The 22682-nt window shown below is 41.6% G+C and overlaps 1 protein-coding gene across 3 annotated transcripts in view; it reads left to right on the top strand.

Moving 5' to 3' along the window:
• The window catches only part of ANKRD13C (ankyrin repeat domain 13C), a 32511-nt gene extending 11240 nt beyond the window's left edge, over positions 1-21271 (top strand). Inside the window, exons 2-14 of one of the 3 annotated variants that reach the window (XR_008578001.1) lie at positions 212-253; positions 4106-4210; positions 5171-5256; positions 6654-6699; positions 8389-8455; positions 9793-9937; positions 10711-10842; positions 11759-11920; positions 12692-12771; positions 14872-14970; positions 15552-15652; positions 16729-18575; positions 21238-21271. Coding sequence is in view for 1 of the 3 variants with exons in the window: in XM_054833105.1 (XP_054689080.1) it covers positions 212-253; positions 4106-4210; positions 5171-5256; positions 6654-6699; positions 8389-8455; positions 9793-9937; positions 10711-10842; positions 11759-11920; positions 12692-12771; positions 14872-14970; positions 15552-15652; positions 16729-16859 (1196 nt within the window). In the remaining 2 variants the exon portion in view is untranslated. Of the gene's footprint in view, positions 1-211; positions 254-4105; positions 4211-5170; positions 5257-6653; positions 6700-8388; positions 8456-9792; positions 9938-10710; positions 10843-11758; positions 11921-12691; positions 12772-14871; positions 14971-15551; positions 15653-16728 lie in introns of all 3 variants that reach the window. The other 2 variants (XR_008578000.1, XM_054833105.1) reach the window with 2 other exon arrangements.
• The last annotated feature ends 1411 nt before the right edge of the window (positions 21272-22682 follow it).

Here is a 22682-nt window from a genome sequence, read left to right as displayed (position 1 = left end):
CGGATATATTTATTTTAACAAGTATAATCCAAATGCTAGCTTAGAAAAATGTAACTGCCCTGGTGTATTTGAGTGTGTTCCTCGGTTAGATCATGTAACCAAAGTTTCTTAACACGTAACGTTTGAGTTGTATGTGCAAATGCCTGAAGGAATTGCAACGGATTCTGTTACCTTGAATCTAATATATTTTTATTTCTATTATTTGTTTTAGGAAACACTCCTTTACATCTTGCTGTGATGTTGGGACATAAAGGTAAGTAAAAATATCAATTTTGTTAGCTCTTAAATTATCCTGAAGACTTAGGGGCAAGAGGAAAAGAAGATTTTTCAGTTTTCCTGAACGTAATCTTGTGTTTCAAGCTCAAAGTTGAGGTTGTCTGAAAAGAAGATGCCACGCAGATTTAGAAGCAAAAAGTTGGAGAAGAAATCAGAGCTGTTCTTTAGGCCCAAACCAAGGAGCTAGGTAGTGAATGGGGTGGGGTGGAAAGGAGTTGTAGCAGTTGGACTCCTTATGAGCCTAGGACAAGAACAGTGGGTGGACCCAGCTCCTCTCTTTTTGCAGAGCTAAAAGGAAATTGGGAAATTTATAATGTTGTAGAAGATTGAGAAACAACTCCGAAGCAGTGGAGGCAAGCGTGTGCACGCCTGCTTCCCCGTTGGTGTCCGAGCAGCCAAAGCGGAGGGATATACTCAGTATGTGTAGGCAGGGGACTTGATCCAGGCAGATCTCTGTTTTAATGTGCAATTAATTCATTGTACAGAAGGGTTATCAATTTCTGTTTGTGTGACGATACCCTTTGTCAACACGTCTCTGGTGATTAGTGTCACTGTGATTGTTGCTGATCTGCTCACTAGAGGTGTTGAACAACCCCGTTTAGCTTTTTCCCAGCGAAGTGAACCAGAATAACATCCTCTGGAATAAAATGACTCTGCGAGTGGAAATGGAATCACTCACCTGCTTTATGCATCCTCCTTTACGCGCTTGATTGGAATTTCTGACCCACTGTCTAGCTGTTTTTTCGTGTGTCAAGGCTGCCCTATGCAGGCACAGGGCAGGGTACGGCACTCAGGATGGCTCTTGTCTTTCCAGATACCCTTTGAGGATTTCTTTACAGCAGAATTTCAAGGCACAGGATTTAAATTTCTGCTTCAGATAGAAAGTATAGAAGTAGACATGTTTCAAGACTGGGAAGAAACCTGGAGTATGATTGTTCAGTCTCAGTGACAGTAAAATTCTTTTTCAGTACTGGAACAAGAATGGCTTGGTTTGAGTCCTTTGCGTGGTCCTGCTCCATGAGAGAGCTGTTGTTAACCGAAACACGTGGCAGATTTGGAGAGGGGAATGCAGGAAGTGCAATAAGCTGTCTGAGGACATTTTGGTAATACCTGTGAAGTGATCCAAGATAATTGAGAGTTTGAGTGGGAAGTCATTTTGAAGGTGACTTATGCAGAAGAATTCCAGCCATAGAGCTTGCTGGAATCGGCCAATATTGGTCTGGCCTCTGATACTTTTTAAATAAAATTAGAAAAGAAGAAAAGAAAAAGAAGATACACAAAAACCTTTTGAGACAGTGGTGAGGCAAATATGTTTTCCAAGTGCCTGCCTGCTAGATGTCACAGATAGAAGGTTTTTTCAACTTGTGAAAAATGGTGCTTTATCAGAACTGCTGTTTTCCAGTGAGGGTCCTAGCCTAGAGGCTTGGAACAACAGAAGGAAACAGAGGTAGAAGCCTTTCTTTAATTTCTCAGCCTTAAATAAGGCATTTTTCTTTATAGATAGGCACTTACTCTGTGTTTTCTAGCAACAATGATCAGCTATGTATATGACTTCTGTTGTGCCTTATGGCAGTGTTTGTTTCAAGCTTTAGTTTGTCACAGTCATTAGTTAATACTTACAAGTTTTGCACCGTTGACTGTAGAAGGGGTTGATGGTTTTGGTTAAAAGGGGATTAGCTTTCATGAAGGGACACTTTCATATAGCTACAACAGTATCATACCGTGTTAATAAATACAAACAATTTTGATCAAAGATGCTTCTAAAAAAACTGACAGAAAAGAGTTTACCAACTTTAATTCAGTACACTGGAATACTTACTCTTAAAGTTCCTTAAAATTTGGTTATTTTAATAACCAAGTAATAGCTCTAGTATAAAAAGCAATCTCCTCAGTGCTGACAGATTCCTTGAATACGTTTCCCTCATGTACAGCGTGGAAAGACAAGGCATTTCTTCCCTCTACTCCTTTTTTCCCTGGCTGCATGTTTTAGATTTCAGTTTGCAGTTCACCTCTTGGCTTCTTTCCATACAGTCAGTCATCCCCAAAGCCTTAAATCCTTTGGGATGTTGTGGTGAGCCTTTGTCTAGCTTGCCTGGAGCAGGGCTATTTGTGCATGACATCCAGCGCAATACCTGGGTTTACTGTTTGACTTTGAATCCTGCGTGGTCGTTGATCCACCCAGGTCCTTTCCTGCCTTGGCAGTCTGGCCCACTGATATCAAAGGTCAGGTTTCTGTCTTTCTGGGGTGATGCGCATAGACCGTTCAGCTGTATATAGCAGCGTTACAGCCAGTCTTTTCTGAAGCAGGGTGTATTTACATCCAGTTTGTTTAACTGAAAATGTAATCTGGCTGGTAAACGCAAGCTTACTTGCCTGCTCGCTGTACAGTGTTGTTATTGTGTTAGGTGCTATATTTAAGCTGCCATAAAAATACCTCTCTGTGTTTGCTGACAAAGTAATCAGGGCTTTTGTTTATTTACCACAAAAGATACTACATTCACCAGTGAAGTATCTCTTCCTTTCCAAACACCGTGCTTGCCAGTGACTCACGATTGTTGCATCTGGAATGACTAGTACGGTTTCCTGTAGGACCTATCGTGGGAGAACAGTCCAGGAAGTTCCTCTATCCGTCATGCCTGCCCGTCCTACTCTAATGAGACATTTCTTCAGCCTGCAGCTCCAGCTTGGTACTGCTCTCATTTGCAGATGGGTCAGGTTGATTTTATTGAGATGTGGTGAGGAAACTTTCTGTAGTTGGAAACTGAAGAACCACTTCAAATGAGGACAGCTTATTCAAAGCATGGAAACACTGAAAGCTTTCTTCTCTCCGTAATTTTAAGGATTGTTCTTCATTCCACCATCACCTTTTACCCGTAGACAGAGAAGGGAATGCCAGCTGAGCTGTGACTCTGCTGGGAACTTGTGTGGCTTTGATGAGATGTTAACATTGCTTTACCGGCACAGCGTGTGCATGCTGCGCCTCAGGAGAGCACTGACGCACGATGTTACTGATAGTGATGATGAAAACTGTAGCGCGTTGCAAGCGTACCTCTCCACTGATGGAGCACAGGACTGTGAGTTGTGTGCTCTGTTATCAGTGCTCCAGATATCCACCTTGTTAGTCGTACACTACCTGTTACTTGTTGTACAGCAGGTTACGCACATTTTCTGAGGCTTTCCTAGGTCGGAGTGTGCTTGTTTGCCCGCTGAAGTTGCCGCGTTACCGCAAGACATTACAGCACGCAGGGACGTGTTATTGCCCCAGCTCCTGCTCTGCCTCCCCTGCACGAGATGCTCTCAAGAGTTGCCTAAAGTCCCTCCTCATGCACATTTCTACAAATCAGTTCACCATTTGCCTTTGGGGGAAGGGGTGAGAGAGAGAGGGGGAAGTCCGTGCACAGCTTCCGTGCGTGCAAGACCATGAAGTGTATCTTGGTACGTGGTGTCGTGCATTAAGCAGAGAGCGCTGATGTAATGTTTTTAACATATTTGTTAGTGGTGTGTGTGTGTATATAAGCACATGCAGAACTAGACCTTTATAAAAAGCAAAGTATAAGAAGCAGGAGGGACATTTCTTCAGTGGTTAGATAATTGGTGGTTGATCACCAATTATGTTTTTAGTGCTGCTGTTTAACAGGGAAGTGCTATAAGTGCTTACATAAATGGTTTTCTTTGTTTAAAGTTTGAGTCAGAATCCAGATATGTATTTTGATAAACTTTATATTGAACACCTACTACTTTTGCTTTATTATTGTTTCCTCTATTATGAATCATAGTGCTTCATCCTTGATGTTTACTGTAAATAATTATTATTATTATTATGTTACAGAATGTGCCCACTTGCTTTTAGCCCATAATGCTCCCGTAAAGGTGAAAAATGCTCAGGGATGGAGCCCTCTTGCAGAAGCCATCAGCTATGGAGACAGACAAATGAGTAAGAACCTCTGCTTCCTAATTTATCAGAAATTGAGGCCTCAGAGCTGGGAAAAAAAAAAAGAGTTTCAAGCCAGTTTGGTTTTTTTTTGATAATACTCCTACTCTGGTTCTCTGAAGAATTTGTCTTAATCAGCTGAACTCTTTTATATCTAAACATGATATGACAAACTCTACGCACGTCTACTTCCTTGATAAGAAAGAAATTGCATTAGGATATGTAGTGCTAAGTAGAGTTGAGATTTTGCTTAAAGTGACTGTAAAAGCTATAAACTAGCATTTTATAGTTAAAATTGGAGTTACAAGGTCAGAATGGATTTTAGCTTTATGGGATCATGTAATTGGAGCTGCTCCATGTGGTCCTGTGTATATTTGATGTATCAGTTGGCAGTGGGATATTGCTTTTGTGTTGCATCTCAACAGGTGAATATAGTGATTGAAGTGAATTACTTATTCGCTTCAGATATGAAGCAGTAAAGGGAAAATTATTCTACTGCTACTCACTAGTGGACATTAATAGTATTTGGTACTACCATATCCACAGCAGAAAGCTCACCATCCTAGTTCATAATATAATAATGCATTAGTATGTAGTATACTAACAACGTTCTGCATGTCAGCTCCTCGCTAGTAAAGCATTTTGTCAGCGGGAGTAGGTGTTACGCAATCTAGAGGCTCATGTTCAATAATATACATGTGTACCCACATGTTTACTAATATGCATGTCAAAGACCTTTTGATGTGACTGTATACTTTGTATTATAAAAAATTACTGAGACTTTTCTTCCTGTTGTGATCAGAGTAGGCTGCATATAATTACTATGACTTGAAGTGAATTTCTCCAAAGTCTGATGATATGTTACATTTGCATTGTTTTTTCTTTAAGGCTTCAAATAATGACACTAACCTGTAATTAACAAACAAATAGAATAGATGTACTTTATAGTTAATTCCTGTTTAGTTACAGCACTCCTAAGGAAGCTTAAACAGCAGTCCAGGGAAAGTGTTGAAGAAAAGCGACCTCGATTATTAAAAGCCCTGAAAGAGGTAAGTTATTTACTTTCACAAATTTCTTTTGCTCTTAATAGCAGTCTTGGGTTACAGTGTCCATTTTAAGGGGTCACAGAATTATGTGCATTTTTAAGATAATAGTTCCTTCTCAGCTTCTAGGAGTTCAAATAGAAAGGTTTATGTAAGACAGACCTGCTAGTCATCTTTGCAATCTAAGAGTTAAAGAACGTATTTTAAATCTGTATTTATTTCATTAGATTTTTAAGACTTTCTTAAGTCTTTTGTTTTGGTGAATATTTTGCTGGTTTTGTTTAGTCACCAATCATGAATGACACTTTCTTTTCTTCCTTAGTAAGGAAAGAGATTTTTGGTTTAATTCTCCATCTCCATGCAGCAGCCAGTTCTTCTTAAGCATAGTAAAATGTTCCTCAGTTTAGGGAAACCAGGAAGAAAAGCTCAGTTTCAAACTGCTGCTAGTGTGCTAAAACCAAGGTTATAAAATGCAGGTGGTTATTTCCCTTTAGGTGGGGTGAGTGTCTCCTGCTCTTACGTGGTAAAATATGAATGGGTTTGTAGAAAACCGGCCATTTCTCTTGCGTTAATTAAATCATAGAGCTGAAAAGTTGAGCTAAACTGTGTTGGTGATACACTCTATGAATATGCTCTACCAATGTTCCTACATTTCTCATTGATGCAAGAAAACCCTGCTGTCTGGAGAATGAAAAGCTTTCCATTTTTGTGTGAGTGCGAGCAGACACAGCCGTACTCAAACCACTCTGCTGTTCCTTATTCCTGCTGGTGCAAGACCTGGCTTAGAGTTGTGTATTTTTCTTCCTGCGTGGAGTGGAGGTGTTTGGCTACGTCAGTGTCTTACCGACGTGCTAATTTTAATCAAGTCACCCTTTACTTTGCTTTTACTTTGCATACGATTTAAAGGAGTTGGCTGGCATGTGTTTATGGAGGTAGAGGAATTTTTATATAAGTACTTAAGCATATTTCCAGAAGATAAATTGAAATTAGTGTGAGTGAATACCGCTAGCTGAAACCCGGCTCATTAATTTAAGCCAGAACATATAGTTCCATATGATTGGATGTGGTCATTCAAAGCAAGCAAAGTGCTCCATAGATTTTTTTTTTTTTAAAACACACATTTACAATAAATCTTTTACACAGCTATTAAGCTGTGGATTGTAAATTATTGTTTCCAAAAAATCATTAAAAATGGGTAGTTCATATGTGTTACATAATTTTGTCATTATTGATTCTACTCTAGTTAAAGCTTCAGAAATGTTTAAGTTCAGTAGAAATTCAAAATACGAACATTAGAGATGATGTTTTTTGTTCAGCAAAACACAACTTCTACCTATCTTTCAGCAAATTTTACAGTTGTCGTTTAGACTAAAAAGCATGTTAATATATTCTTTTCATCTCAGCTAGGTGACTTCTATCTAGAGCTTCACTGGGATTTTCAAAGTTGGGGTAAGCAATTGCATATTCCTTTTCATAGGGAGATAACATAATCGGTCTTAAGCACGTTTGTTCTCTCAGGCTTCAGTTTTCTTCTGGTTTGCATGTTGGAAAGTTCACAATCCAGTTCTCAAGATTGACGTTCTAAAGAAAGGACAGACAACTTTTTTGCTGAATTATCTTATTTTGAGCTGAATTCTATTCTGTAATCTAATACGGGGGGGAACAAGCCGTTGTTTACTTTAAGAAATTGATTATTAGAAACATAAAATATTAAAACGTCTCTGGTCAATTGGCGTCACCATAGAGCAGTGGTTTGAACAAGTTGGTGAGTAACTGGACTTGGGGCATTTCATTTCCTGAATTTCAGTCTGTAATCTGAATGTGACTGTCAGTTAAGTGCAACTATGTGGTAGATTCTTCAAACTCTAGCTTCACCTCGGTGTTTCCTTTATGCGACTGTGTAACGTTTAGTGTTTTCTCAATTTCCACCTCCTCTTATCTGTAGAAGAAAAATCTAAATAAATTAGCAAAAATGTATTAACAAAGATCAACATGTCTGAATAATGTAGAAATCTCGAAGTGTGATACCTTCTGTTACTGGCTGAAATTGAAGTTAGTAATTTTATATACTTTCATATGGGCATAGCCGAAGTACTTGCTGCTTTATATGTCTCTGCCAGTAGTGCGAGGAGGAATGAGCAGCCAGGCTGCCATCAGACGTTGAGCAGACATAGAACAAACACCTCATTTTTCTCGGTGGCCTGCTGTGTGCTGCACGTTTAATGAGTGGAGGTCTTCATGGAAGAGTCAGCGCAACCAAGGGAGTGGAGCCAGGCGTGGAGTAAGATCAGCCATTGCTTAGTGATGAGGCTGCAGCCTGACTTGCAGGGTATGATGGTGACAGTCAGACATTGCACAGAAAAAGTAATGCCAGAGGGAAAGCCAACTTTTAGGGGTCCTCCTCTCCAGGAGACTCACCGTGCTTCAGTTTACATTATTTAGCTTTTTCCATATATTCTCTTTCTTGAAGGGAAATAGATGCTCTGGGCAGTGCCCCTGGCCCAATTGTTGGTCCTCTAGGCTAATTACATTGTACAGGTGGTCCTAATTCTTTGTTAGTTCAGAAGGAAGCATTGAAATGCCATCGTGTGGAGTTGGTTTCATTGCTATAAAGTAAATGGTCCTTTTTAGAATGACAGCTGCAGTCTCATGTATCCATCTCGTAATACTACAGTGACTCTCGGTTCCACTGGTGGTTTAATGTTTGTCTGAGGTTTTCAGCAAGAGTGCATTAGATTTATTTTTTTTTCTGCTTGTGGGTGTTCTGCTTTAATTGCAGCTAGATGTTCAGTTGGTATGATCTATAAGTAAACTATCAAATCATAGAATTAAAATTTCCAACAGCTGGGAGATGAGTTATTAGAATTTATAAATGATTTATAAATCACCTGTGGCTGAGGACATTTAAAATTATGTCCTGATGCTGAAAGTAGTCTGTACAATTACAAATCAGTTTTGCAGTTATTGAACAGAAATAACCCTGGTATCAGTCAGTTGTATTTGTATTGAGATCATGATGGAAAATGGGTATGCTGTAGTTATATTAAATACATTGAGATTCAAACTGGTGTATAGTGTTAATAGAAATACTTTGCAGAGGAACCTCATGTCCTAATTGCATTCTCTCCCTTCCTTTAGTGCCTTTACTTTCCCGAATTCTGCCTTCTGATGCATGTAAAATACACAAACAAGGTATAAATATCAGGTAAGTTCTGATTTTAAAGTGTGTAACCTAAGCCATAAATAGGAAAACGCTGGGTTCCAGCATGGTCTGAAAGAAACCGTTGAGGAGTCTGCAAACGTTTGTGAAACAGCATTATGTTTGTATGTTGGTCTTAAGAGCCAAGAAGTGGTCTACCGGTCATGACAATGAATAATTGAAAAATAGGAATTTGGTATTTTTAATACAGTTTCAAACAAATGAGCTTTCAGGGCTTTGTGGAGAAGTGTTGCTGCTCCAGTCTACGTAGTAAAAAATAGTGGCATGGGTTCTCTTTTTAAAATGCTTAATGTGACAGATTAACAAACTCACTAGAGTGCTTCCAGGAGTCTTTCCAAGCTCAGCTCTTTAGCTGGTTTAGTTTGGGGTTTTGGATTCAGATGTCTTTGCTGTCTTTTTCCTTAGGTTCCAAAGTTTAAAACAAACAAAAAGTCAAGAACATGATTGAGAAGATTCAATCTGTAGGCAATTTTGTTCTGTTAAAGCTGTTAGCATAGGTGTGTGAACTGACTTTTTAGGTCAAATTTGAGTCCGAGACTGTTTTTTCCCTTCTCATTTCTGTGTGTTCTGCTTGTACAAGACTGGGAGTTACGAGACTGAGTGGAAATAGCTACAGATTCTTTTTTGAATTCAGAGGCCAGTATATGATGAGTATTAAGCAACCCCTCTTAGAGCTGAAGTGGTCACTAAATTCAGGTTCTTTAACCATATTTGTTAAAGTAGTAAATATTCTAGCTATAGTGGATATGAATTGTTAGAGAGATCTTTGTCCTTGGCTCCATCTTCTAGTTATTCAGGTCAGCAGAAGCATTTCTTTTGTGTTGGTGAGGGGAAAAAATAGAAATAGCGACTAAAATAAGTCAGATATAAAAAAAATCAGTCTGTCTCTTAGTCCTCTTCATAATTTGGGTCATGTCCTAATACTGGTACTCAAATCAGTGGCTGCTTCTTGTAGAGCAGGATGCTGATCACAGGGAGTAGTTGTACTTCTCAATGCGTAGCGCAGACTGGCTGTGCAAATTCTGTCACTTCCTCATGCTGGCAGTTATGAAATAAAGTTTTCTGAAGAAAACCTTACCTTTTCCTGTGAAATTAGTGTAAGAATAGTTTGGAATGCATTTATTAAGGTAGAGATGTTACAATGTGAAACTTAATAATTGTTATTAGCAATTTTTGTTATTTCTGCATCCAGGCTTCACTTACGAACTTAAGCCTTAGTGTGGGTGGTTGTGATTAAAAAAAAAAAAAGCTTATGCTTGCAAACGAGTGTATTGGAGTGTTTATGGTTAACTTCTTTTAAAGTAATTGGTATATTTTCACAGGCTGGACACAACTCTCATAGACTTTACCGACATGAAGTGCCAACGAGGGGATTTAAGCTTCATTTTTAATGGTGATGCCGCACCCTCTGAATCTTTTGTAGTTTTAGACAATGAACAAAAAGTTTACCAGCGAATACATCATGAGGTAAAGGTCTGCGTGAATGTAGGGAGTGAAATACCTCAAGCTTGTACTTCACCTCAGAAGTCTGACTTATGTTATTAAACAAAATGTGCCTCTCAAAAAGACCCAAACAAGCTTCAAAGAAATGCAAACCAAAGGATTTTTTGTTCAGTTGTTGTAACTGAAGCTGATAATGGCATAACATTTTGTTATGAAAAACAGTGCTTTTGAATACAGACTTCTAAGTGAGGAAAAAACTAGAATGTGAATCTCCTCGAAAAATCTTTTATCATTGTGAATAGGCAAATATGTTTTAAGTTATGACACATGCTTCTTTTAATCTTTCCGGTCGGCTTAATGTAGGTGTCCTCAGGTGGGTTTTCAGCCTTGCTGGCCACTGCTTTGCATCCGTTTAGTCACTCTGTGGCCAGCGTAGCTGTTGGCAGCGCAAGGGTATGACTCATTGGATCCCTGGTATTGAGTCACGCTTTTAATTACAGCTTTATTCACCAGTCACTTAAGCATATGGATCTTTGCTTGTGGAAAGTGTGTGGCTGCTGAGCTTCTGGATAAATCACGCTTGGACACTTGATTTGCATTAATATCTAAGATTAAACTATTTGGTAGCCATTTGGACAGAGCTTCTATAAAACAGTTTGAAAATTCAGAAAACAGTAGTTCTGGGAAAAGTTCAAAAGGAAAAGTTTTATTGCTTTTTTTTTAATTTTTAATTTTTTTTTAGAAGAAGTAATCATTATTATTAAGGTCTATTCAGTATTTGGGAATTTTTCTTCTAGGAATCTGAGATGGAAACAGAAGAAGAGGTTGACATTTTGATGAGCAGTGATATTTACTCTGCAACATTATCAACCAAATCAATTACCTTCACACGTGCCCAAACGGGATGGCTTTTTCGAGAAGACAAAACAGTAAGCTGAAAGAAAATGTCACAGACTGCTTTACTGGAGACAAGATAGTTCAGACAGCCCTATGGGGCTGGGAAGAAATAAGGGTAAAAGAATAAGATGGTCAGGACTGAGGAATGATGTTTCCCCCTACGCCCCCGCTGTCACTAGTTTGACCACGTAGAATATATATGACGGACTGCCACTTTCAGAAAAAAGTGGCCTGGAAGAAAGATAACAAACTGTAGCTATTGGGCTGGGGGGGAGAACAGATTGCACTAAAAATTCCTTTATTGTCAGAGTATATGGTCTCTGGAAATTCATTCCAGGGTGTGTGGTAAGGCTTCTGCGCGCCCCTGTGTCAGAGACGTGCAGGAAGACAGGAGTGTTCTGGGTAGTTTCCTTCGGGTGTTTCTCTCCGTGTTACTCGGCACGAGTTCTCAGCTCTGAAAAAATGGAAACGGCCATCGTTGTAATTTCTTTGAGTAGGAAATTGCTGACGGGTTTTGTTTTCACCTGGATCTGTTCGGGTAGTGCCATTCATCGCGGGTTCTCGGCTGAGCTAGTGTTGCAGAACTTTTTTCTTTTTGAATACCAAATCCGTATTCTACGTGTGTAAATCATCCCTTAACACAGCTGGCTGTTGAAGGGATTTTACTCAGATTTCCCCTGGCCACTCTTAAATGCTTAAACAATCTTTTCTGTCTTAAAGTTTCCATTGATATGGAATATCTGTTTCCTGATGGAGTTGTGCGTTTGTGCTATATGTACCTTACTGGGATTGTCCACGGGTAGCTCGCGTGGTTGGTTGTGTCAATGACAACATTTCAATCCTGAAATCATCTTACTGCACTGACGTGCAATTATTTGGATATACAGGAATTTAAATGCTTTTATTTTATCTTCTATGAGTCACTAATGTCCAATTCCTTTCGTGCAGGAAAGAGTAGGAAACTTTTTGGCAGATTTCTACTTGGTTAATGGACTTGTATTAGAATCAAGGAAAAGAAGAGAACATCTCAGTGAGGAGGATATTCTTCGAAATAAAGCTATCATGGAGAGCCTGAGTAAAGGTGGCAACTTAATGGAACAAAATTTTGAGGTATACTTAAGTAATTCTGCACAGTATATGAATTTTTATGTAGGAGAATAATCTTTCACACCAGTCGTTTAGTGAAATCTATAGATAATTGTTTTTATTCTATTTGGATTGTCTTAATTTTAAAATAATAACTATGACCTACAAGTATCATCATGGTGATATGTTAATGAATTATCTTGATTAGTACACATAGTGAGGAATTTCCGTGATTATATTGGATATTTCAGTCTTAATTTGTCTCTTAGTAAAAGATGATGGTTTTGGCTGTGGCAAATTGCTTTAACTTCTTTGAGACCAAATGTTTATTGTTTAGAATGCCTTTCTGGTTTTCTTTTCAGTTGTGTTTTCCTTTAGCTTCATTAACATGGAGTAAGCCTGTTATTACTACCATGAAATTAAGAGCTATTCAGAATGAGCCAGACATCATCTGGGAAAAGGCATACAGCCTTTTAAAATGATTAATTTATTTCTGTATTAGCTTGTGCTTTGTTACTTGCCATTCAGACACTTGAATTAACTGATTAACTGATGTATTACAGCAGCCAACTTCTATGTAAAGTACAGTTTGAGGCCAAATCCCTAAATGGAGACTGAGAGCAAGAGCAGGAGGTGGAAAAACCCAGTCAAAAACTAGATAAAAACCCAGCTGCAAACTAGATAGACTGCATTGCTGTTCTTTGTAGAATTGAAGTACAGTTGTATCTTTTGAATGGCAAAATTCTAAGAGAATGTAAGGAAGTATAAACAGTCCAGACGTGTTTTTCTGAACAGCCTGTCAGACGGCAGTCACTCACTCCGCCATCGCCCAACACCATTACCTGGGAAGAGTACATATCTGCTGAAAATGGGAAGTAAGTATCTTTGGTTTATTGACCTTAACTTCCATAGACACCTTTAGATTATTAATGCTTTGGGGTTGGAGGGGGCAGATGTTTCTTTTGTGTGTGTGTGTTCTCTAGTTTGTGGGAGCTTTTTGTTTGTAGCTTTCTGGGGACAGAGGACCATTGGGTTTGGTGTCTCAAATGTTTAACGTTCTTCAGTGGGCTGGCTGGGAAGCTGGTACCCGTGTACGTAAAGAGTATTATTGCATCAGCTGGTGATAAAGATACTGGATGGGTGTCTACCTGATACCCATGGCTGGAAGTTTAAACATTTTGAAAATACACACATCTAAGCTGGCTTTTTTTTTAATGGCAAATTTTTCGACAAATTCATTGCTGTAATTCATTTATCTTTACTTATGATAGTAATAAATCATCCAATTCACCATGTTTAAAATAAATTATGATTTAATGAGACTCTAGTAGCAGTGGCAGTGTACAAAAATGCACACTTCCGGAATACAAAGATATACAGATCTCCTCTACTGGCTAGATCTTTGCAAGATACTCTCCTCTAGGTCTGTAACTAGGTAGCAAACAGCTATAATTTAAATTAATTTACAGAAGCTTCATTTGTAGAAGATGCAAGCAGTTGAGTTTATTTTCTAGGACTGCATGCTGTCTAGCTGTTGAATGTAGGACCAAAAAAATGTACTGAATGTGTCACATAAGTAACAATGATAGAAGTCCTTTCTCCAAAGATACTAGACTAGCCTATAGACTAGGGAGTATGATGACCAAAGAATCAGAGAATGGTTTGGGTTGGAAGGGACCTCGCAGCCCATCCAGTGCCACCCCTGCCATGGGCAGGGACACCCTCCACTAGCCCAGGTTGCCCAAAGCCCCATCCAACCTGGCCTTGAACCCTGCCAGGGAGCCAGGGGCAGCCACAGCTTCTCTGGGCACCCTGTTCCAGTGCCTCACTGCTCTAACAGTAAAGAATTTCTTTCTAACATCTAATCTAAATCGACCCTCCTTCAGCTTAAACCCATTCCCCCTTGTCCTATCACTACACTCCCTGATAACCAGCCCCTCACCAGCTTTCCTGGAGCCCCTTCAGGGACTGGAAGGTGCTCTAAGGTGTCCCTGGAGTGTTCCTCCTCCGGTGTTCCCTCCAGCGTGTCAACCCACCACACAGCTCGGTGTTGCCGGCAAACTTGCTGAGGGTGCGCTCGATCCCACTGTCCGTGTCGCCACAAAGATGTTAAACAGTGCTGGTCCCAGTACCGACCCCTGAGGAACGGCACTCATCACTGGTCTCCGCTTGGACATCAAGCCATTGACCACAACTCTTCGATATTACAGTACAGGCTCACTAAAAAGGCACATGGATCTGTTTTGGGGGTTTTTTTAACTAATTTAATTTTTAATGTGTTTGAGATAGAATCAATATTCAAGCAGAATAAATAGGTTATGCTTGAACAGCTATTACTGTTGGGGCAGAAATACCTAAGTATATAAGATTCCGCTCTGGTTAATAATCTGATTAACTGAAGGGAGTTCAATGGGAAATCTAGGTTTCTAGCTAATATGAAGCAAAAGAGAAAAAAAAAATTTTATCTTACTGTCTATTCCTCTCCTGTAACAGAGTTTTCTGTCTTGCGTTTGCCAGCGTTGCCTGCTAGTGATAGTAGAGTAACTTTGCTGCTTTCTCTGAGATTGTTTCATATTTTAGGCTGAAAGCAAATTAACCTCTTTCTAGTTCAGCTTGATATTTCGTTCACATATAAGCTATTTTAATTAACATCTGAAATCAGCTGTCTGTATTTCTGGGTAGTTGTCATGTCTTTCTGTAGTGTTTATGAATATGATGTTTATGAGGAGTTATTTGAAGGTTTTTCTCAAGTCATTTCCCTAACTGTTTTTGTCTTGTCTCCTGGTTTAGCAGAGCTTGTAGTAATCAAAGTTAAGAGGGTTACTGACTCATCTTTACTATGCACAGCTTTTACAGTGTTTGCATTATTGTAGGGATTCTTTGCCGATGTTTTCAAACCTGAGTCTGTCTTCCTTGAAAACCAAGGTTTCGCTGAGAGAAAAACTGACTTGGTCTTTCTCCTCTCCCCCTTACAGAGCTCCTCATCTGGGTAGAGAGCTGGTCTGCAAGGAAAGCAAGAAAACCTTTAAAGCCACGATAGCTATGAGCCAGGAATTTCCCTTAGGAATTGAATCGTAAGTCAAAATTATTGGCCATGAACATTATTTATATGTAGGAAATGTTTTAATGTGTTTATGAACTGCAAAATTCTTCATATCTTCAGATTTGGGCATTTTGCAGTTTGAAACCTGTGAATGAAGTCACGCTGTTGGGCAAGTAAACTGTTAAAATTAGAGACCAGAGGTCTGACCAGGTTTACTGTTAACTTGTCACAATACTCACGTGTCTGATTCGGCTGAATTCTAAAACGGTTTTGCCCGTAACAAGTTTTAGCACAAAGATATGTTCTCTAAACCAACACAAAACCATGTCAGGCTCCTTCTGTCCATGGAGAAGAGGATGTGGTACTCTGTTCCAGTCCCTTGTGTAAAATGAGGACAAGAAATTAATGTCTTGATGTTTGTTTGTACGCCTATGGTAATATTATATGGATGAGTAAGAACCGAATGAGGGGATGCTGATATTAAAGCCCTAAGGAAATAGATATATAAGCATGATGTAATTTTTCAATCTTGTTCTTTGGGTCATTATTATCTTTTCTAGAGGGAAGGCTTGTGAAACAAGAATTTGTGATGAAATCTGTTTTCCTTTTCAGATTGTTGAATGTTTTAGAAGTAATTGCACCCTTCAAGCACTTTAACAAACTTAGAGAATTTGTTCAAATGAAGCTTCCACCAGGTTTTCCTGTAAAATTAGGTAAGATGACTACAACAGCTCTGGTGGCTTTATATTTCCAAAATGTGTGTACGTATTCATGCAGTATGTTCAAAACTTCTGCTGAGTTTTGGAAAAGAACTCTCTCACATAAGAGTGTGTTGCTGCAGCTGAAAGGTAAACATAGTCCTGGTCAGGAATTTACATTTTCCTAATGCTGGGGTCTTGCTCTAAGAGTAATTAATGCAGAAATGCTAAATTATCCTTGCATTAAGGGGTGATCTCAGTCATGTGTTCGGTATTTTGTAGCATTTTTGTGTTTCTTTTTCCTCCAGGATTACTGGTGATACATTTTTCACTTACAAATAAATAGAAAACTATTACACTTCTAAGAAATGGAAACATATAAAGCACTTTAATTGTGGTACAGATAATCACAGCATAAACTGCCAAAAAGTAATAGTACCTTTTCTAAGTGTTAGAGGGTTTCTCGCATGGCAGTAAGCGGTGAAGCTAGACAATTCTGAACAGACTATGTTCTACCTGCTGTCGTATTTGCACAGATGTTTGCTGAGGATCGAATTTTTGTGTAGCGCATAATGGGCAAGCCAGTTTTATTGAGGATGACTCTGAAGTGTTCAACCCCAATTCAAATAGGGAGAGGGTTTTATTTTAAAGCAAACATTAAAAAGGTTCATCTTTTCACATGGATTATGCTCAACTGAAGCCTCCGTGTGGCGAGGTTATCTATCTTGTATCGTCTGCAGGCCCGTGTCCTCTCTTGAGCAGGTGCTCTGTATGTTCACAGCACCTTGGTTTCCATGTCATCTGTCTGCATCAAGAAAGGAAACCCGCTGAATTAATAATACTGACAGTTTTTGAGTGGTGCATTGAGTTGGGCAGTGTTTCTGCGCTCGGGGTATCTCTGTATGTTCTGAAATAACTTTCTTTAAACCACCTCCTCTTTTCATGGCTTTGAATCGCCATTGTATAGAATAGTAAACTCGCTTCTACGTCTTCAGCCAGTCTGAGGTTACAAATCATTAAGTAACAGTAGGTAATTGTTGGTAAGCCTGTATTTCTGTGCTCTTCACTGTACCGTTTTGCTTCCTACCTAGATATTCCTGTATTTCCCACCATCACAGCCACTGTGACTTTTCAGGAGTTCCGTTACGATGAATTTGATGAATCCATCTTCACTATTCCTGATGACTACAAGGAGGACCCCAGCCGTTTTCCTGATCTCTAACTAAACTGGAAGGTTAATGGTGAATAACAATACCAGCGTACCACAGTGGAAGGAAACGGATGCAAATAGCCCACAGATAGAGATAGAGAAGTGGGTCGTAAGGGAAGGGATAAACTTAACAATCCAGAAGAAAAGGGAACACGCATCAAATGGCCGATGTACTGATACTCACTGTAATGGGCATCTAATCTTGTTCTGATTTACAGCAAGTCTCCTGGTGTGTCGTTCACACTTTTATACATCCAGTACTGCAAGCGGTAGCCTGACACCTCGATGACCCTGAGAATACTTAACAGCTGTGAGGACTATCATGCGTTTTTAAATTTTTTACATTTCTTGGTGATACAAAAAAAGCACTCTTGGACCATTAGCGTAAAAGTTGAAATGTCTTAGCTGGAAATTCACCCTATAAAACGTCCCACCATACTTAAGATGACCACATTATATTCTTTCAGGCTTTGTTTTCATGAATTGTAAACTATGTATCATTATGTATAGTTCAGTAATTTGAATGTTAGTTGAACGTATATTAGAAGGAATGCATTTTCTGTAGCTGAATGAACCAAATGGGAACCATTCATTGCATTTTCGTACCGCAGTACACTTCAGAAACGGCATTTGCTCTGCAGGGAATCAGGTCCCTCCCGTCACACCTTAGTGCGGTCCATGGTGGTGCTGCCCGCGTCTCTGAACCGGTCGTTTCTCCATGGAGCTGTTTGCTCATCTTCCTTTCATCGGCTCTGCGCTTAACAGCTCTTCAGCCTAGTGGCTTGGAAGTCCCTGCTGTGCCCGTGATGCTGTGTTGATTAACGTGCTCGGGGGTTCGTTAGCTAGAAATTGGCACTTTTTTCTCCTTTTTTCACGTTCACTTAGGAGACTTGCTCCATAACGGTTGAGCATCAACTGGGTTATCTTGTATTTGTATTCAGCAGCCGCTCGAAAATGTGGGATGCGTATAAAGAGTTACGAGAACAGTAAGCTCAAGCATTAAATCTTCGTATAAGAAGAAGTTCCTCTTGAAGTTAGTTTAATTGTAGTGCACATTGAATAGGGCTCACATTGGAAGATTTTTATTTGCAAATGCTTAGATGTTTCCAGATTAATTTCCTTCCTCTTAATATTTTGAGTAGGTAGGCATTTCAGTACTCTGGCTTCTTGAGCTGCTTCTCATTCCACATGGTTCCAGTCTCCTAATTTGACAATAATCCAGCTTTTTGGTTTGTTAGAAAGAACTTGTGCAAAAGGCTAATGGTGCTATTTGTTTGTATTAAGAAATTTAGATTAAAGTGCTGTGGTGTAATTGTACAAAAATGTAAATATTTTCAAAATTATATTCTTTGTGCACTGTAGTTAAAACTTTTTCTGGAAATCAATAGAGTTAAGTATCAAACTTTATAATAAAGAGTACCATCGATGCTTAGTAAAGGTAACCACCCTAACTACCCGTGCAGGTGATAACTGGAGATGGCTTATCACAAGGCAATACAAGCCGACGTGTCAGGCACAGCGACAGAACGTGGAAACACGAGTCTGAAGCAGACGTTCTTTCCAGGCTTCTGGAACCCATCTGTAAAACCCCAGGGCTGCTCCAGAGACATGCAGTATCCACTCTGTAAGCAGAGTCCCAGGGAATCGCTGTCGGCAAAGTATGAACTGGGAGTAGGGAGTTGAGGTTGATCCTCCTCCGGCATCGCTACAAACCTGCGGCTTTGACAGGTGAGTAGCATTTACTTTGCAGACTGCGATCGATACACTGGAGTTACTCAAATCGAACGAAAATAAAACGGTAGGGGGAAAAAGCAAAGGGAAATGTAGCACTGTCATTACTTTCGAAGTACTGTATCAGTAGCAGATGTCGAACATTCGGTAGGAATGATAGAACTTGTTCTTCCAAGTAATTATGAATTCCTCAAGTGTTTTACATCGATGGTATAAATTGACACCCACCTCATGCTGCTCCTCAGAAACAGCCGAGATCCTTCCCGTGAGAGACCAGGGTGGAACGTGCGTGGGGACTGAATTACGCTCTCGGTGCTGAGGGCGTGGGGCCAAGCCCGGATTTCTCCTGTCGCCCGCCTCTGCAGGTGCCCGTTGCAGGTAGAATGTTTTGTGTGCTGCTGGATCGGCTCATGCCGGGCGGGAAACCGCAGTGAGCGCAGGCGCCGTGCAGGGCTGCCGAGCGGCTTGGCAATCTCGGCAAATGCCGAAGAACATTTCTCCGTGAGGCGAATGTTAGAAATCCTTTGGCTCAGTGTGGCAGGGAAAGAACCGTGTTTCATATTTGCTGTTTTGGTTATTCCAAGTTCCCGTCGCAGAGCTTGCTGACGTAGGAAGGAGCACGCGGAGCCGGAGCGGTGTGGTTTGGGCAGTACAGCCCTGCGACGGGCTGGGTTCCAGACTGCGAAGAGAAGCAGCGAGGCTGTCGTAGCGTCGCAGGGCAGGGAGGGTTCTGCCCAGCCCTGCCTGTAGAGCAGCCCGCGGCGGCTGCTGGTGGCCGAGGTGTCGGGCGCCAGGGCTGCTGCGGTTTGCGGAAACGTTCTCTGTCATTTCCATGGACTCGGGTTGCGGATTTTGTGGGTTTTTTAACCTTCATGATTACACAACTAACAACTTTGATACATTTTAAGATTTGCAGAAACTTTTTATAGTGGGTTGCTATATTGAGGCTTGCTCTCGTTCGGAGTGTCAGCAGAGAGCAGTGGACACAGGTTTGGCTGACTGTAGTCGGTTTAGATTCTTACGGTGAACAAACCCTGCTACTTTTCTTCTTACGATGGAGCCGACCGCTCCAACCAGATCGTCCTTTCCAGTTCAGCCGCTGTTGCCGGATTCCTGTAACAGCCTCCTGAAGTCCGACTGGGTGAACTCTTCCTCGGTACATTTCCTTCCAACTTTTGGTGATGTGTTTTCTGCCTGAAACATTCCTAGTGATGCGTTTTGAAACCTAAACCACAGGGACGCTTGGGGCGTGGTTTCCTGATGGATACGCTGCGAGCCGCAGGAATCCTCGTTAGCGAGAGGGCCGTTAGGCTGAGCCTACGTTGGGGACTCACGTCCTGGCACGACTGTAGCAATCCACAGGCGCGGAGCGTGCTCCTGGCAGCCGCGCCGGGGCCGTGCTGTCCTGGTGGCTGTCCGCACCGATAGTCCTGTTTTATCCACTGTAACTTGTTTTGCTTGCGAGGGTGTTTGCGTTGTCCTGACGTGAGGTGCGCCGTGTCGGTACGGGGGTGTCGGCGCAGCAGCTGCGCATGGGAGAAGTGTTTCGAGTACAGAGGGACCGTGGTGCGCAGCCGTGCTGTGGGCGCCGGGGTCCTTCACCCCTCATGATCTCCCGTTCAGAGCTTTGGGAAACATTTTTTTTCTAGCGGGGTTGATCTAGCAGAATCGGTTTTGGTTTTTTTCCCTGCTCTTTTCCTGAAGGCCGCGTTGGGCGTTAAGGGAAGGTTCGGGCCCCCCCCCCCCCCCGTAGAGCGAGCGGTTGTACAGAGGTGGTCTCGTCGGTGCTGCGCAGCAAGCAGCGTGTAGCTCTAACTCGTTGACGGGACTCGTGCGCGCGCAGGGGCTTCCATTGCAAGGAGATGTAAGGACGGCTGGGCGGCTAAACGGCCTCTGCGGGCAGCCCAGCCGAGGTGGAGCGGTTCCTGGTTAACACGAGCGGGGTGAAGAAGGGAGCTCACGCAGGGCCGGCCTCGCCGTGCGGGTGCACGCGGTGGTGGTCACTGAGGGGAAGCGGAGCGGGGGGCAGGAGGAACCGTCGGCCCGGGGCTCGGGGAGAGGCCGCAGCTCCGTTCAGGGCGTTGCTGCTCTCTGAGCTCACCCCTTCTTGTTTCTGATGGCCGTGAGGGTTTTGTATGACAAAGTATTAAAAGACAGCCATTAATTTTGGTAAACTGAAATAAGAAATTGTTGCAAAGGAATTCCTAGGGTTGTTTCTTAACCAAACTGTCTTACTGGTCTTCCAAAATATTGCTTTAATTTGTGGCAAAGGGAATGCGTTTTCTTTTTCCTTCTGAGGAGCTGCTGTTCCAGTCACTGTACTCACTTTACTGCAATTCTTGAGTTACGTATTGAAACGATTTGTTACGAAAAACTCTGGATATATTTGTGCTGGAAACCCACCTTGTTAAGTTGATATTCGAAGCAACTGTCTGTTTTTTTAAATGTATTTGTTCTTGATTTGTAATTCATGCAAAGATAACTGCATTATTTAATCTGTATTAACAAATTTCCTGTAATGCTGCAGTTTCACATTTATTTTCCTTACAATTTGTAATTATGATGGAAACAATGTCACTTTTTGCATTTTACTGGTTGTCTGGTCCATGTTTTTAACTGACCTTCACTGATAGTAATTTTTGGTTGTATCATTTGTTAGAATAAAGACCAAAATACGCTGTTTGATTCTGAAACTGTTCAACATGTGGAAAGCCAGCGTTCGCTCCTGTCCTGCACTTTTCAGGATCTTTATCTGCTGCAGCCCTGCAGCTCTGAGCGAGGATCCACGGGAGGGGACGAGCTCCCACTGCGCCACTCTGCAAGGGCGGTTCATCGCTCATTTTTAAATAAACTCCTGCATTTTCCTCATGGACTGTTCTTTGCCCTCTGTGAACTCCCCAGTTGATTGGACTCCGGTAGCACAGGGGTGGGGGAAGGACGTGGAGAGCAGCTCCCCGGGGCTGAGGAGCCAGCGGTGCAGAACGGGCTCCCCGGGAGGGAGGGAAGGGACCTCTTCAGTTTGCTGAGCAGAAGTTTTAGCTCCTAAATCAGGAATGTACTCATTTAAGTGACAAGAGAGCACTCTTTCAGAAGAATGGCGAATGACTTGGAAAGCAAAACCCAGAACTTCTGAAGTTTCATTTTTGCCTTGTAGGGTGTTTTTGGGGGGTTTCTTTTTTGCGTAGAATTGCTCTTCTGCAGTCAGGTGTTGAGCTTGCAGAGCAGAGATCGGGGCATCCCTCTGTAGTTAAGGGTTTGCTAACTTTTAAAATCTTGTATTTTATAAAGAGTAAGGAGAAACTCACATTTGGAGTTACAGAAAGGGCGCAAAGCATCACCAGTTAAAAACTAAGATTTCAGTAAACTGAGCAGTTGTAGCCTTTATGTTGCTCCATCCCACCACTAAATACCGTGGGCAGCTACACGCCTGGGTGAACTCTTTTAACATGAGCGTGCCAGGGACGTGCCAGATTGGTCTCCGTGAAGATGCTTCTTGCTGGCAGCTCCTGAAGAAGGATTCCCCTGGCTGCTGGTCCCCTGCACAATTTAGAGGGGAAGAACTGCTGCCAGGTACAGCTGCTGGTTAAACCCACGCCCCAGGCCAGGAGCAGCTGCCACTGCATCAGGAGTAAACTACTCCAGAGCTGACTCCAAGGCCTCCCCTGAAGAGGCAGGGGACCCTAAGCTCCCTAATTAGCAAACCAACCTCAAATGACTAAAATGGAGTTGTTGTTGTGGCTCAGCGCCGCGTCTGTGCGAGGTGGCGTACGTACACGCAGGAGAGGAACCTCTCGCACAGGTTCAGCCAGAGGAAGGCAGTTAACAGCACACACCCCCTTGGGTTGTAGTAAAATAAACTAGAACCACCACAATTTCATTACGTGGGGCCCACGACCTGCCTCAAGCTCGATGCCCCGACTTGGTCCTTCGTTGCAGCATGGGAATGACTTTCACCACCCCAGGGAGGTTCACCTCATTACTACAAATCAGTTTATGCTCTTGTGCTGCACATAGAAATACCCTGAAGACAACCACCAAGGCAGGTCGATGAAGACATCACGCACCTTGTCCGTGCCCATTTTTATTTTACCACAAGAAATCTCT

This window comes from Grus americana, chromosome 8 (assembly GCF_028858705.1).
Source record: "Grus americana isolate bGruAme1 chromosome 8, bGruAme1.mat, whole genome shotgun sequence".
NCBI lineage: Eukaryota > Metazoa > Chordata > Aves > Gruiformes > Gruidae > Grus > Grus americana.
This window is presented reverse-complemented; position numbering and strand designations above follow the sequence as displayed.